The sequence below is a fragment of the Excalfactoria chinensis genome, chromosome 5 (assembly GCF_039878825.1).
Source record: "Excalfactoria chinensis isolate bCotChi1 chromosome 5, bCotChi1.hap2, whole genome shotgun sequence".
Lineage (NCBI taxonomy): Eukaryota > Metazoa > Chordata > Aves > Galliformes > Phasianidae > Excalfactoria > Excalfactoria chinensis.
The window spans coordinates 30,994,902-31,009,364 of NC_092829.1; the positions used below are offsets into that span (position 1 = coordinate 30,994,902).

A 14,463-nucleotide genomic window follows, 5' to 3' on the forward strand; every position below is an offset into this window, starting at 1 on the left:
TTTTTATACATAGTTACGTTGGAAATATCAGTCATAATTTACCAATTGTTCTTGGAAACAGGATCACTTCACTTCTCCAGATGAGTACGATGATCCTTCTGTTCTCTATGAAGCCATAACAACCCATGAAGAAAATCTAGTCATAGCACACGAAGGGGACCCTGCTTGGCGGAGTGCTGTTCTTTCCAATTCTCCTTCCCTCCTCGCTCTGCGTCATGTGATGGATGATGGTACCAACGAGTACAAAATTATTATGCTAAATAAGCGCTATCTCAGTTTCAGGGTCATTAAGGTAAGCTTTGTGTATATTCCACAATGGTAGAATTAAGATACACCACTACATGCTTTCACTCAAATAGTTACTTCATTGTTACTGGCCTGTTGCTGCTGGGGCAACTTCTACTACAGAGTGTTTCATCAGGAAATCAGTTCCTGACTTCAAATGTTTTATTTCTCATTCAGTTCCTACACTTGCTTTATTCTTACTGTTGCAGCCTGTGTCCATCAGATCAGCCCTTTTGTGAATATGAACAGTTGTAGTTCTGTAGTGCAATTATATGTACACATGTAGAAGTCTACATAAAGCAAAGCAGTCTAGTCATGTTTCTCTTGCTGACACAGCATTTTTACTTGGCTTGTCATTTATCTTTTACAGGTGAATAAGGAGTGTGTGCGTGGCCTGTGGGCAGGGCAACAACAGGAGCTTGTCTTCCTGCGTAATCGCAATCCAGAAAGAGGAAGCATTCAAAATGCAAAACAAGCTCTGAGGAACATGATCAACTCCTCCTGTGACCAGCCAATTGGTTACCCAATCTATGTCTCACCTTTGACTACATCCTATTCGGATAGTCATGAACAGCTTAAGGAGATTCTTGGAGGAGCTATCAGCTTAGGAAATATCAGAAACTTCATAGTGTCTACATGGCATAGGTGAGCTGAGAAAGTGTACTCACAAGTGTATGTTTGTGTTTTCATATGTCATTAACTAGTTTCATCCATGCTAACCAGGGCATATTTTTACAGTATTCAGTTACATGCAAATAAATAAGTCTTTTATTTCAAGCACATCCGTAGAATATGGCAAGTGCCCTGGCACAAAGAGCTAACCTTGAAGGCTTGTAAACATTAAAGCACAAACTGAGTGACAGCTTAGAAAAACTTACAGGATAAAGTTTGTGTGCAAGAATTATAATTACAATTCTAATGTCAGTTCTGATAACAGAAGGTAATGCAACTTCTGTGTTACTTTTTATTATTGTTACTTTCATTACTTTTGCTATCTTATCTAGGATTTCTGTCCAGTAAATGTGCAGTGTGCAGGTGTAAATATTAATGTTGGTGCGCTTATACACAGCACCTCAAACTTTAGTTATTGTTCAAAGTTAAAATGTGTATGTGTATATATGTGTGCGTGTATGTGTGTATATATATATATCTACATATATATATAATGTTTATCATGCATGTCAGCTAGAAGATGTAACTAGTGATGTTAGTGTAATCCACTCTGCATATGACCTTCAGGTAACCTAGTACAAAGCATTGCTGTGCTCTATTTTGTAGACCATGAGAACTTTTACTTCACTTCTGTCTCCTTATGACTGTAGCTGCAAAAGCAACCACAGCAACTTTGCATGGCATTCAGAAACATGTCCTTCCCAGTTTCAGGAGCTGGTCCCATAGTTGGAACAGTCCTCTTGCTTTTCTGATGGTCGTATGTACACATAGACATCTACAGCACATCTAAACAGAACATATTCAACATGTGCTGCATTTACCTTAGTCCATGGCATATGTCTTCTGTCACCAGCTGCTTGTCTGACATGTGGGTAGAGCAGCAGGTGAAAGTATAACACAAAACAGTATTTGGATCCAAGCTGTTCTGGATCCCAGGGGCAAAGGAAAAAAAAAGAAAGGATTTCTTGGTGTATTTTCAGTGGGACCAAAAGAAAAAAATAATAAAAAGTAGGAACTGAAAGGAAGAAGGAACATGCTGTGTTGTGTGTCTGTCTGAGGTTGTGCAAACAGTATAGTGAAAAGCCTGCATGATTATGCATGCTGGGAAATGTTGGTTGCCATCTGAATGTTCAGAATTCACAGAAGACTTCGCAAGATGCAAATAATTGGAACATGTATTTGAAAATTATGTTACTGAAAGTAAGAAGAATCCAAATTAAAATATATAGATATTGCTCATCTAAATAAGTTTTTGCTGTATGAGACTGTATATAACTAGCATGTTAAAGGAGCATAATTTACTAAACTGCTGCAAAATAACAAGATATTCTTCAAGCATTTTGTATTTAGAACTATTGATTCAGAGGTTAGTTTTTTCCTTCTCTCATCCTGAGAGCTATTTTATCTCAGCTCTTGGTTTATCATAGCTGTTATTTGAATGGCTGTCATGAAGAAAATTACAGTCTCCTAGAAAGCTGTGTTCATACTTGCAAAGCCTGTTGTGAGAAAATAGTGTTCTCTTAAAAATCTGATTAAAAAAGCCCCACAAAACTGACTTTACAGACAGTGCTGAGTGTGGCATTTCTTAGATTCCTTATGTTCATATGATGTGACTTAATGTTAGTTGCATTGTGGTTTCAGACTAAGGAAGGGCTGTGGAGCTGGCTGTAACAGTGGTGGAAATATTGAAGATTCTGATGCTGGAGGTGGGGCTTCTTGCACAAGTAACAATGCCACTATCAATGAGTCGCAGAGCAGCATGTCGCAAGGAGGTGTGAATGCACCTACAGGGCAGGGACCTGGACCAGTACAGCACCCTCCTATGGCACCTCATCCTGGGACTCATCCCACTGCTCTTCCTGCAGCTCATCCACCAACTCATCCATCCACTCTGGGTAATGTTAAAATACAACTATCACAATTTTTCACAAGTACGTTCCTGTAGCCAGAACTGGCCTCTCCATTCTTTGGATCTGGCCTAGACTGAAAGAAAAGACTAAACAGACAGACATACAAACCTTGATTGTTTTGTTAATGCCTGCTTGGGTTCCTCTCACACTGCAGTGCTGTTTTGTCCAATGGAAAGTTTCCAAGCAGAGGCTTACCCTGTTAATGTTTAGTTATTTTTGCAAAACAGGCTACACTTTTTTGCAACAAATCTGTACAGATTGATTCATCTTATGACTTCTGTCTTATTGTTAACATTAAACTTGATGGTTTTTAATGTCTTTGTATTTTTCTTACTTGTATACTGGAGTGGATCATTTATCTCAATTGTATTTTAGCTAAATCCTAACAGAATCTGTGCTGATCTGAAGCCAGTGAGGTGAAAAGCAGTAGAACCAAGAAAAAGCTTTGCAAATGCTGCCTTTGCTCAAAGAATATCAATGTGCATGTAGCTGAACACAGTGGGTATTTCCTTTATGTAGCTGTGAGTACCTCTGCATCTCTGAAGAGGTTGATACAAGTTCTTCGTTTAGGAATGACACTAAATAATATTCATTAACTGCTATTTTTTACTTTAAAATTTTCTTATTGCTTAAAAATATCTGCTCTAATGTTTTCCAATTTAGTCTGAGTCTCTGAACATCCGTTCAAGCATATTGAGAAAGAATACTTGCATTTTTGAAACACTAACATCTCTATCTCCTGTACTGTCTTCAGTGTTGGGTACTTAAGTGTTAATGTTAAGAAACAAATTGCTAACGTGGTGAGAGCAAGGCTGAAGCATTTTTCAAGTGATTTGTCTCACAGGGATTGGGAATAGGACAGAACATGAGACTCTATAATAAAATGAGTGAAACGCATTCAACTGCTCTGCTACGTTAAGTGCAAGATACCTAATCCTACAATACCATTGTTTTAAATGCTGTTGAATTAGACCCATCAATTTTGTATCTAATTGCTAAATCAGTTGTGTATCATAAATCTAATGTATGTGGGAGGCTTGATCAAACTCTCCTGATTCTGTATCTTTTATTTTTAGGCACCAGCCACAGCTCTCATTCTGTGCAGTCGAGCCTTGTCAGACATTCCCCTGCCCGTGCCTCAGTAGCTAGCCATTCATCTTATTGCTACGGCAGTCGTCATTCATCTCTTCGCACATCCACAACGGGCTTTGTGCCTTGTCGGCGCTCTTCCACCAGTCAGATATCCCTTCGTAACCTCCCATCGTCCATCCAGTCCCGCCTATCTATGGTGAACCAAATGGAACCTACTGGCCAGTCTGGAGTCAGCATGCAGCATGGTCTGCCCTCTTCCAGCAGCTCCAGCCAAAGCATCCCAGCCTGTAAACAGCATGCCCTTGTGGGCTTTCTAGGGACAGAAGGAGGGAGTAATGCGGCTGAAACTCAGTCAGCTGGAAATGCAAGCCCTGCAAATCAAATGCAAGCCAAAAAGGATGACGTTATTTACAGAATCCAGGTGAATAGTCCAGAAGAAAAAGTTAACCTGAATTTCCTTAGTCGTATGCTTTTGTTAGTGTTACCATGTGTATTGCTGAAGTTATGACTTTAAGTACATGTCAGTCTGATATGCCTATCAATACAATAGTTGTGCAGCTACAAATGGAGAACTAATGTAAGGAAATCCTTTTCTGGACAAGCACTTTTGCTGTATGTTTCGCTCTGTTTATATTACTTACTTTATAATCCTATAGTACAGGCTTGAGAATGTCAGCTGAACTCAGTTTTTCCTCCATGCGTAGTCTGGTTTTACTCATGATGATAAAGCTGAAGAGCTTCACCTGCAGGACTGAAAGCAACTGGTGTTTTTCTTTTCTACCAAGTAGATCGTCCTCTAAAATAGATGTTTAAAATGTTGTTGCTTTCATTTTTACATGTGTATGTGTTCTTAAATGGTTATTGCTGCAAGGCTGGCTTATTGAACAGCAAACAGTGTTCTGTTGACTAAGTTAATTATTGGCAGCCTTAGCAGTACTGTGAAAAATCCAGAAATATTCTTGCCCTTGTAGCTTTCAGTAGGTGCACATACGTGTTCTTGGCAGTATATTACTGGGAAAGACCAAAAAGTAATTTAATAGGTCAGGTCATGACAAACTTGACTTCATTGCTGACATCACCTCATTTTAGTGTAAACTGCATCTTTGGTCATAGTTAACTAAGTTAATGTAGACAAAGTTAACTAATTTTGCAGATTTCTGCTTAGTACTTTTGTTTACAGACAAGGGCACTTCTATGAAACTGTTTCCCTTGTGTGAGGAAGGCACAGACAAGGTTGCTGTATACTATGGGATACTGGATGTTATGCAGTTCTTGCTGTCCTTAAATAGGAAGGAGTTTTCAGGAGTTTTCTCCTGCTCCTATAGAAAGGACAGTTAACTTCAAAACACAGGGTGGGTCTCAACACACCATGCTAGTAGGAAAACAGCTTTTTAGCCTACTTGTGAATTCTCTAAGCCTATGTTTCTTAAGGTTTAATTCTCTGCAAGTGATGAGCCTAAACTAACAGTTTGTCATCACTAAACTTTCCCTGATACTGGACCACGTGCTGCCATTGTGTATTTTGAGCTGGTTTGGACTCTACTGTGGACCAGCATAACTGACAGAAGGGCTGGGGAAGGGAGCCAGGCAGCAGCGATCCGGTATATTGTCATCTGTGTCTGAAAGCACAGCCCAATTTCCATCATTTCTGCTGCTCAAGTATTTTTGTAGCTTTTGCAGCATTGAAATCAGATGTCGATTTCTTTGTGTTCAAGTCAGTTCTGTGGAAGTATGCAAAAAGTTACAGTTAATCCCTGTCTTTTAAATTTTGGCTGAACTAACAGTCAAAACTGAATTCTTACTTATAGTTAATGGATCCCAGTCAAGTACTGGAAGGGATCAACGTGTCAAAAAGGAAAGAGCTGCAGTGGCCAGATGAGGTGATACGGCTAAAAGCTGGAAGAAACAGCTGGAAAGACTGGAGTCCTCAGGAAGGCATGGAAGGCCATGTGAGTTTTTTTTGTTTGTTTGTTTCGAAGTTGACAAGCTAATTTATTTAAAAGAAAAAAGTATCTTGACAAGGCAGTCTGTCTGGGTGTCAAGGCTAATGATGTGCTAGTAGTAAGTTGGATTAGCAGCTGTCTTCTAAGTCAGTGTTGCTGGAAGAGCAGTTCTAGAATCCTAATTTGGAGCAGAAGCGCATTTCTGCAACTGTATTGAAAAGATACAAGATGATTCAAATATTGTCAGCCGCTTCTTCCTTGCCTTCTTCCAGCTCTTGTCATGAACTGTTACCTCAGGCATTCTGCTTAGTCATCCAGCCTTCATTTCCCTTTCCTTAAACTGTCAATCCCTTAGAAAATACTGAAGCCAACCAGTCTTTAATTGAATGGATAAAAGTATCTGGTCTTTAAATTACTCTGAAAGTTGAGCCAAATTATCTTTGTTTTGTAATAAGTACTTAATTGATGTTTCCTTTATGAAGGAAATATGCTATAACTAAAACTTGTATAAGCGTATGACTTGAAACTCAGTCTCACTTTTCCCTAGGGATGTTATATCTGCATATGAAAATAAAAATTCACTGATTAGTTGGAAAGCATCTCCCATTGTAGATTCTTCTAGCTTTTTACCCAAGGCATACTGTTTATAGATCTTCTCGTCTAAAAATTATGCAGTGAGTATTCCAGTGGTAAATAGTACAAGGTAAGAGCTGCTGACTTGTACTTGCATTGGTTTACTGATGCCACTGTATTTTCATTTGGAATGTGTCTATTCTGACACTTTATAAGAATGATCTTTTGATAGTCTGCTTATTTCAGCTGGAGATGTCATTCAAAAAGTGGATACGGGAGCTTTACATTAAGGTAGATTTGAAGTACTGTTATGTGTATGTGCAGGAAGGGCCCTTCCACAAATAACACTCACAGTTGACCACCCTAAGGACTAACTTGTAGAACAGACTTGTATGTAATGTGTAGGAGAATGCTGTTGTAAATATTCATAATCAAGTTGGGATTAGACAGTATGCTTTTTGGGATTTCCTTATGAGCTGTTGCGGATAAATAATATCATAAAGATGAACGTAAAAGGTCAAACTGAAATGCATTCTGGAATCACGAGTCCTTTTGTTCAACACTGGATGGTTTTTTATTTCTGTGGTTCTGCAGTTTGTCTTGCAAGCTGCAGCATGCTGATGTACAGTAGCTGTTAACAGAAAGATTGAGAGTGAGTGGATGTTTCTTGTCTATTATTGGTGCAGTACATTGGCAGGGTTTTTAGAAGAATGTCTTAACCTTGAGCGATCTGGTACTTTTCTCCCTTTCTTCTTATGTACCATTGTGACAAATGGATTTAACTTGAATGACATAGTTTCTGCTGCTTGTTATGAGCATACCTCATCAGTAAATCCATTACTTTTTAGGACAGTCTTTCCTTTCTAACCCTGCACTTTCTGCAAATACACAGAACTGATTCTTACCTGTTGGGATGCTGCTCATCAAGCAGTCTGCCTGCTAAAGCACTGTTCTGTAAGCATCCCTGTATGAAATTCAGCGTCAGAAAAACATGTACTCTGGTACCTATGTAACAGTTATGGACACATTCTGAGTAGCATACAGACTTCACTACTGCATGGAAAGGGAAAAGAAACAGTAGTCAAAAGCAGAAGAAAGCAAAAGAGGGAGCGGGACAGAATGGTTTAAGGCAAGAACAAAGAGAAAATGGATAAGAAGCAACAGCTGTATAGTTCCTCTTGTTTTTGTTGTTATGGTTTTTTGTTTGTTTGTTTTCATAGGGATATGGAATCTGGGAATTGAATTATGACAGGTTTTGAGTCATCAGAATAAAAATAGGTATTCTGTATATGGTTTCTTAAACTGCAAAAGTATCAAAATGTGTTGCGAGAAGTAGGGTAGATTGCGTTGATCCTCACAGCTCAGAGACCCTTAGTTAATACTCATCTAAGGGTGATTGTAAAGGAGAAGCATCTGCTTTGTGAGTACTGTGTATTCTCAGTTGTTAAAAATGTCTCTATTATGTTCAAAAAGCACTTCTCTGAACTTTGCTTTTTAATTTGCTAAGCTTTGCTAGTATATTCACTACACAAAGACTTTGTAGGGCTTCTTCAAGGAAATGAAATTTAGCCATCTTCTTTAGATTGGAGCTCCTTTTTTCCAGGAATTTAAGGTTAAGGTTTACTCTGCATTATGTTTGTATGTGCTAAAGTGCTTTTGATTTATTTTCTTTTCCCAACACTGACATGCGCAAAACAACCCCAAAAGATCAAAAGATTCTTATCAGCTTCTCACTATCTGCTGACTTAAATTTGCGTGTGATCAGTCATAGAAAATATTAAATCAGAATTAAATGAATATCAGTCATTATGTAATAGATGGTAAAACCGACTGTGAGTTACAATTTATGTACAGTTTGTGCACATACAGACTTAGTTTCTAACATGCCTTGATATTCTGGCCTTTGGTGTAACAGGCCACTTCTGACTATATCAAAGGTGATAGTTTTATCTTGGGCACCAAGGACGCAGTATTTGGACTTGACTGGGAAATGCTTTGTGTCTAAGGATGGTATATTCCTACTCTCAGTGCAACAGCATTTCTCTTCATAACAAAAAAATATATATATTATCTCTAAGACCAGTTTTACAGGTTTTATGCTTAACTCCTGATAAAGTTTATTCTGTGCTGCTGTGTGCTGCAGAATACTGGGATACTTTAGAAGTATTGTGGCTTCGAAATTATTATTTCAAAATATTCTTAATCTGTACATGTACAATATTTTCCAGTTGTTATTTATTTTGCATGATCTGTTCAGCTCTGATTTGGCTCAAGTTGTGTTAAAATCCAAATCCAGTGCTGACTGCCCTCTGGTAAGCTGCAGATCTCCAGCAAGACTGAGACAAACAGCTAATCAGGAGGCATGTGAACACTGAAAAATGAGCAGCTAAGTCAGTAGCCCTTGTGTTATTACTCCCTTTGCCTTGCAAGGGCCCTGATTTATCAGCTACAACTTTGAAATGGCAGCTGTTCCTATGAAACTCACGCTTTCTTTCACTTGATTTTTTTCTTTCCAGGTGATTCACCGCTGGGTGCCTTGCAGCAGAGATCCAAGTAGTCGGTCCCACATAGATAAGACCATCCTGCTGGTTCAAATTGAAGATAAATATGTTGCTGTTGTTGAAACTGGAGTCCTTGAACTTGGGGCTGAAGTGTAAATCTCTGAGACTTAAAACTTCCCCTTCTCCAACGACTCAGAAGAGAGAAGGGTCCAGAAGCAGCAGCTCCCAGGACATAAAACTTTGGTCCAGTTGTAGGAGAGGACTTGAAACACGGATTTGTCCGAGTCCTTTTCCCCAAATAAACAAATGTAAGAAATTGTTAAGTTGTTAGCTGCTGAAGAAACATTTGCATGAAGGATAGATTTGTTGAGACATATCTTTTTGTTTATAAATTTTGTTTATGCATTGTGTAATGCTTTAAATCAACAAACGTTTCAGTTCTAAGATCAGAGCACCTCATATTTTTCTAATTGTTTTTGCCAAAAATTGCCATGTCTTGTCACAGAGTGCGTGGAATTCATCCACCTTATTTTAAAGAAATTGACTACAAACATTCAGTTTGGTGAAACACAGTGTAAAGGTTTCAGGAGTGGCAAGAAGAGACTGAACAGATGTATAGATTCTTATTCCTTATGAGCTAAAACATTAATGAGAACTGCACTAATTTTTTACAGCAATGCACTAAAAACAACCCTGAGATTGCTGAGAACATTTATTTATATATATAAATATAAGTATATAAAATACCATTATTTAAATTGCCTTTGGGATTAATCCCCTCCCTCTCCATATACATGTTGATGGTAAGGGCTGTGCCATGGGTTTGGTTCTATGTTCTGTATTTCGTACAAGTGCATTTGCTGCATCCTCTTCACAATAAATGGTAAAATAAGAAACATCTAGACATGTACCTGAGTATCCCTGTACTACAACAGAACCTACTGTGGCAGTGGTACCTCAAATCTATACAACACATCCAGCTTTAAAAGTGGACCCGAGTACACTATCTTCCATCTGTCCTCCCTTAGCTAGCTTAAGCTACCTTGCTTCTTTATGCCCAGAACTGACTGTGTTGTTTCATTGGCTCTTCTCTGGCAGATAGTTGAGTTCTGTAGGGGAGATACACAAAAGGGTTTTTTTAATTCTATCCTATTAAAAAAGAAAAAAGAAAAAAAAAAAAAAAAAAAAAAAAAAGAAAAAACCCAACAACTTTTAAAAGGCTTTTATAGAAGGCACAGCCCTAAACTTGTATCACTTCTTCTGCCACCTTGCCTTTTCTTTCCCTTTAGTCTTCATTCTTTTCTATGACTTGAATTTTATTTTCTGTGATTATACATTCTATGTAAGTGTAATTTGAGTATTTATAACTGTGAAGTTGAATTATCCATGTGTTACATATCCTGGGTTTTATTGTATTTTTTTAAATGTGTGTATTCAGGGAAACAAGTAACTCAGAACTACCGTGGGAGCGTGAGAGGGAAACTGGTTTGGTTTTGACTTGCAGTTCCGATGACTCCTCTTAATCCATAAGAAAAAAAATGTACCTATTGTGATTGTTTCCTGTTTCTGCTCTGTAACTATGTAGGATTCTGTGCAGAATCTGCACGCAGTCCGAGCTTTTGGGAGCAGCCATCTTCTTCCCAGTCACCTCCGCTTCTTTCTAAGTAATGTAATCAGAAGAAACTTCTGATATACCACAGAGGTGGTTGCAGTTATTTCTCAGATAAACCCTATCCGTTATGTACCTGGTGTAAGAGTGAAGTTATATGGGATGAGGGAGGGGGAAAGGAAAAAAAAAAAAGCAAGAGATGTCTACTTAAAAATTCCTGGTGTTCTGATTCAAGTCACTGTATGCTTGCTAGCTACAAAAGGGTAGTTCTGTGTGCCTGGTAGCTAGGCAGTTCTTAAAACTCCCCAGTGAATTACGCTGGGGCCTTGCTTACATCATACACTATGCAAGTTGTGCTCCAAGTACTGTGCGTTCTACAGATGCATATTACTAGTCGTTGTGTGCACGTGCACTTGGTAGAAATGCACAGTTCTGGATCTGCCACCTTTGAAATAGTCTTGTTGTTCCACATAGCTCATCATAAGTGCACACTGTAGTATATAGTTCATCTGTATCGGGGGTGTAGTACAGCACACGAACCTTGGTCAGTAGTCTGGTAACTTTGCTGTCAGGAACAAAGGACGTTTGTACATTTTAGATTGCAGGTGTTTTGGTTAGGGTTTTATTCTGTCTTTGCCCATAGGTAGATTACAGGGTTTCCTCTATGACTAGGAATATTGATTGCTTCAGCAAGATTCTTGTGAAAGAAATAGGCCCCAATTGGACCTTTGTCTTAGAAAGTTGTTTGGTGTTTTGTTTTTTTTCCTCCTGTACTGGAGCCTTAAGGTAAATGATTGAGAAGGGAACTACACCAGGGTGGGGCTTTTTGTTGTGCTGTTCTTGTTTTTAACTCGATTGAGGTAACTTTCAGTAAGTTCACCTTGACTCTGAACAATCTATGCCATTGTCTGCAATGCAAGATACCAGCAGTGTCTATTGCTGCTGTTAAACATGAAGCAATGACTTCAGGTAACGGAAGTAATGACTTGATAACATAAAAATTCTAGTGAATGTGTAACTGGAATTAAGTTAGCAAACAGTCGATGGGGAGAAAAGAAAGGCTCTTCCCTAAGGGATAAAGAGAGTTGATAGATCTTCGTTTTGTTTTGGTTTTTTAATCTTAAGACTTTTCAGCGTCTTGCTTTTGGGAGATGGATCTTAATGTGGCTGGACTGCAGGTTGATAGCTTCTTCCTGAGGTACTCAGCAAACGCCTGCTGTGCGACCATTGCGCAGCTCTCCTGTTTGGTTGAGGGCTGCTCAACAGAAGTCACCATGTGATTTTTACTCTTCTATAAGGCTTTGGGAAATTAGCAGCTTTTCCTTTGGTTTTCCTGCATTCCGACCCCTAAAGGTTGATACGTGACTGTATGTTGGTTTGTGCGAGTTTGTGTCTTGGTTCTGCTGTGAGTGTGACAAAACACTTGTAACTCCGCACGGGATAGATCTGTCCTTGGGTAGAAACTTTTTGTTCTTCTTGTTCTATTCTCTGTGATTTCCATCTTGATGTCACATTTCCCCCCCATAATGAGTGTAGAAAGGGTGGTGATTTTCCTGGTAGTCCTGTCAGTCCAGATTGAGCTCAGCATAGAACACGATTGCTTCTTCAAAGCTTTCGTGAGAGCCTCTAGATGAGTGTGTGAACTCTGGCCACTTTTCATTGTGTGATGTTCTGTTGCCATAAGGACATTCCAGTTAAGTCCTGTTTTAGATGTGCACCGACCCAAAAGCCATTTGTTGTTTCTCTTTTCTTTGAAGGCGATATCTGTGTGTACATACATAAATACATACACATTTACTGCTTCCCATGACAAATATTTAATGTCTGGAAAGTGCTTAAGAGCTCCCCAGATTGGATTGTGTCAGTCAGTAAAAACAGGCCGATGTTTCAATTGAAGGCTTAATGCAGCCTGTGAAGTCTTTTGAAAATGGCCTGAATTAAAAAAGAAACCAAAAAGGTCGGTGACACCGGGGGTATCTATAACTGCCCCCTACTCTGTACGGTAGTGCTGATGGATTCTCAGGGGCTCTCTTGCGATACAGCACTTCAGAAATGGTTTCAGATTGGCAGGAGAACAAGGGCCAAGGGTCGGGTTTTGGTTTAGATTCCATCGAGGTTGGTTCCTGGAGCTGCTTTGCTGGAACGTGCAACGTGTTCCTGAGTGCTGACCTCAGTTTTCCCACTCGCTACGTAGTTCATCTCCCATCCTTCCTTACCACCACCCTGGTAACCCTAATGGGAGCAGAACAGCTCTTCTGAGAGGCCTAGGGACTGGTGAGCAGCGAGATGGAAACTCACAGCACAGATCTGTGCCCTGGGCTGTCTGACAAGTGGCTGCAGAGCTTTGTTGAATGCAGGGTGAGGGGGAGAAGGGCACATCCTCCAGTCAGACCCGACTTCAGAGCATTTCCCTGATGAGACCCATCGCTGCTTGGGCACGATCCTTTTCAGTTAGAGGAGTCTCCATTCACAAAATGGAGCAGGATAGATTGCATTTCTTACAATTAATATTATTCAGATATTATTCTACCTATATTGGATTTGGGGTTATACCACCACAGGTTTTATGCTCTTATTTTTATTAAGGGATTTTATACCTATTATATAGGCAATCTATTCTTCCGTCTGGCTCAGTCTTTGATAACCTAACGCAGTACATTTACTGAGGCTGGACGCTCTCAGAAACTAAACTGGCCGTTACAGGTGCCTTAGTAAAAATGTGGGTCCATAACACCTTGGTGGGAAGTAAAGCATGTGGCTCGTTCACCCCAGCATGACCTACCTATTTCCCGGAAGGCGATTAAGATGGCTGCTCCAAAAGGGTTCAGGAGTGCACGGCGTCACTCACAGTTCACAAGCACCTGGAGAGGAGCAGTTTTTTTTACTTCTGCTGTGTATGTTTTGAATAGAGAACCCCAGCCCACCACCCTGGGCAGGGCCATGAGCAGCTGGGGGCTTCTTAGGTGGAGATTCCCCCTCAATGGTGGAGGGAGACAGAATCGTTGCGGGGGGGGAGGGCTTGTAATGGACAGTGACAATATATTATATATATATATATATATTGCCTCTACCAGCAACCGGCTACTTTGCCAGGCATAGGGATATACGTACCTGCGTGTCTGTGAGTGTGTGTCTGCGTGTGTTACTGGAAACGGCCTGTAAATATTGTAGCTGTTGAAAATGGAAAAGGCAGAGAGGTTTTTTGGTTGGTTTTTTTGTTTGGTTTTTTTTTTTTTTCTTTTTGCAACCTGGCGCAGCAAAAGGACAGTATTGACAGTGGAGAAACACTGAGAAATAAACAACTTTTTCCACGCGTTGTCATTTATTGCACTGTTACGTCCTCCCCAGCTGTCACTCGCAGGTTCCTTCGGGGCCCCCAGTGCTGCCCGCGTCTCTTGCGCCGTGCTCTGACGGCGCTGTAGGCGTTGAGGGGGGAATCGTTTTCGGGTGTTCCTTTCCTACGGCATCGCTCCCGTTCTTACGCCTTCCCGCGAGCAGTGCCATCCGCCCCCCTGCTACCGTTGAGCGAAGATGAGAACAGCTTCCTGGGTACGGCTTCTGCACTCGCCGCGCTTTCCCCGTCTCTCATTCTTTCTTCATACCCTGCCACGCCGTTCCCCCGTCGTTCCGCTCCACGCTCTGCTATTCGCGCTTCCCCGGAACCTCTTGAGCCCGGCGTGGTTTAGCGGCCGCTTCCCCACGTTCTCCACCAGCGGGCGGAGCGCCGTGCGGCGGAGCTGCCGCCGGGGGGCGGCCTCGTCCCGCCGTGGCCGTGGGGGCGCTGCCTCGGTGCGCGCTGCCGTCCCGCTCGCTCGGCCGTTCCGCGGGGCCGCTCGGTGACCGCCGCCTTTGTTCGGGGGCCGCTTCGGTCTCCGCCC

The 14,463-nt window shown here is 40.7% G+C and overlaps 1 protein-coding gene across 9 annotated transcripts in view; it reads left to right on the forward strand.

Moving 5' to 3' along the window:
• The window catches only part of PCNX1 (pecanex 1), an 86,682-nt gene extending 72,786 nt beyond the window's left edge, over positions 1-13,896 (forward strand). For all 9 annotated transcript variants that reach the window (XM_072337144.1, XM_072337138.1, XM_072337136.1 and 6 more), the window contains 6 exons: positions 62-292; positions 656-930; positions 2,599-2,852; positions 3,944-4,380; positions 5,768-5,908; positions 8,992-13,896. In XM_072337144.1, the coding sequence (XP_072193245.1) occupies positions 62-292; positions 656-930; positions 2,599-2,852; positions 3,944-4,380; positions 5,768-5,908; positions 8,992-9,132 (1,479 nt within the window). In that variant the 3' untranslated portion in view covers positions 9,133-13,896. The remainder of the gene's footprint in view (positions 1-61; positions 293-655; positions 931-2,598; positions 2,853-3,943; positions 4,381-5,767; positions 5,909-8,991) is intronic.
• Positions 13,897-14,463: the final 567 nt, after the last annotated feature.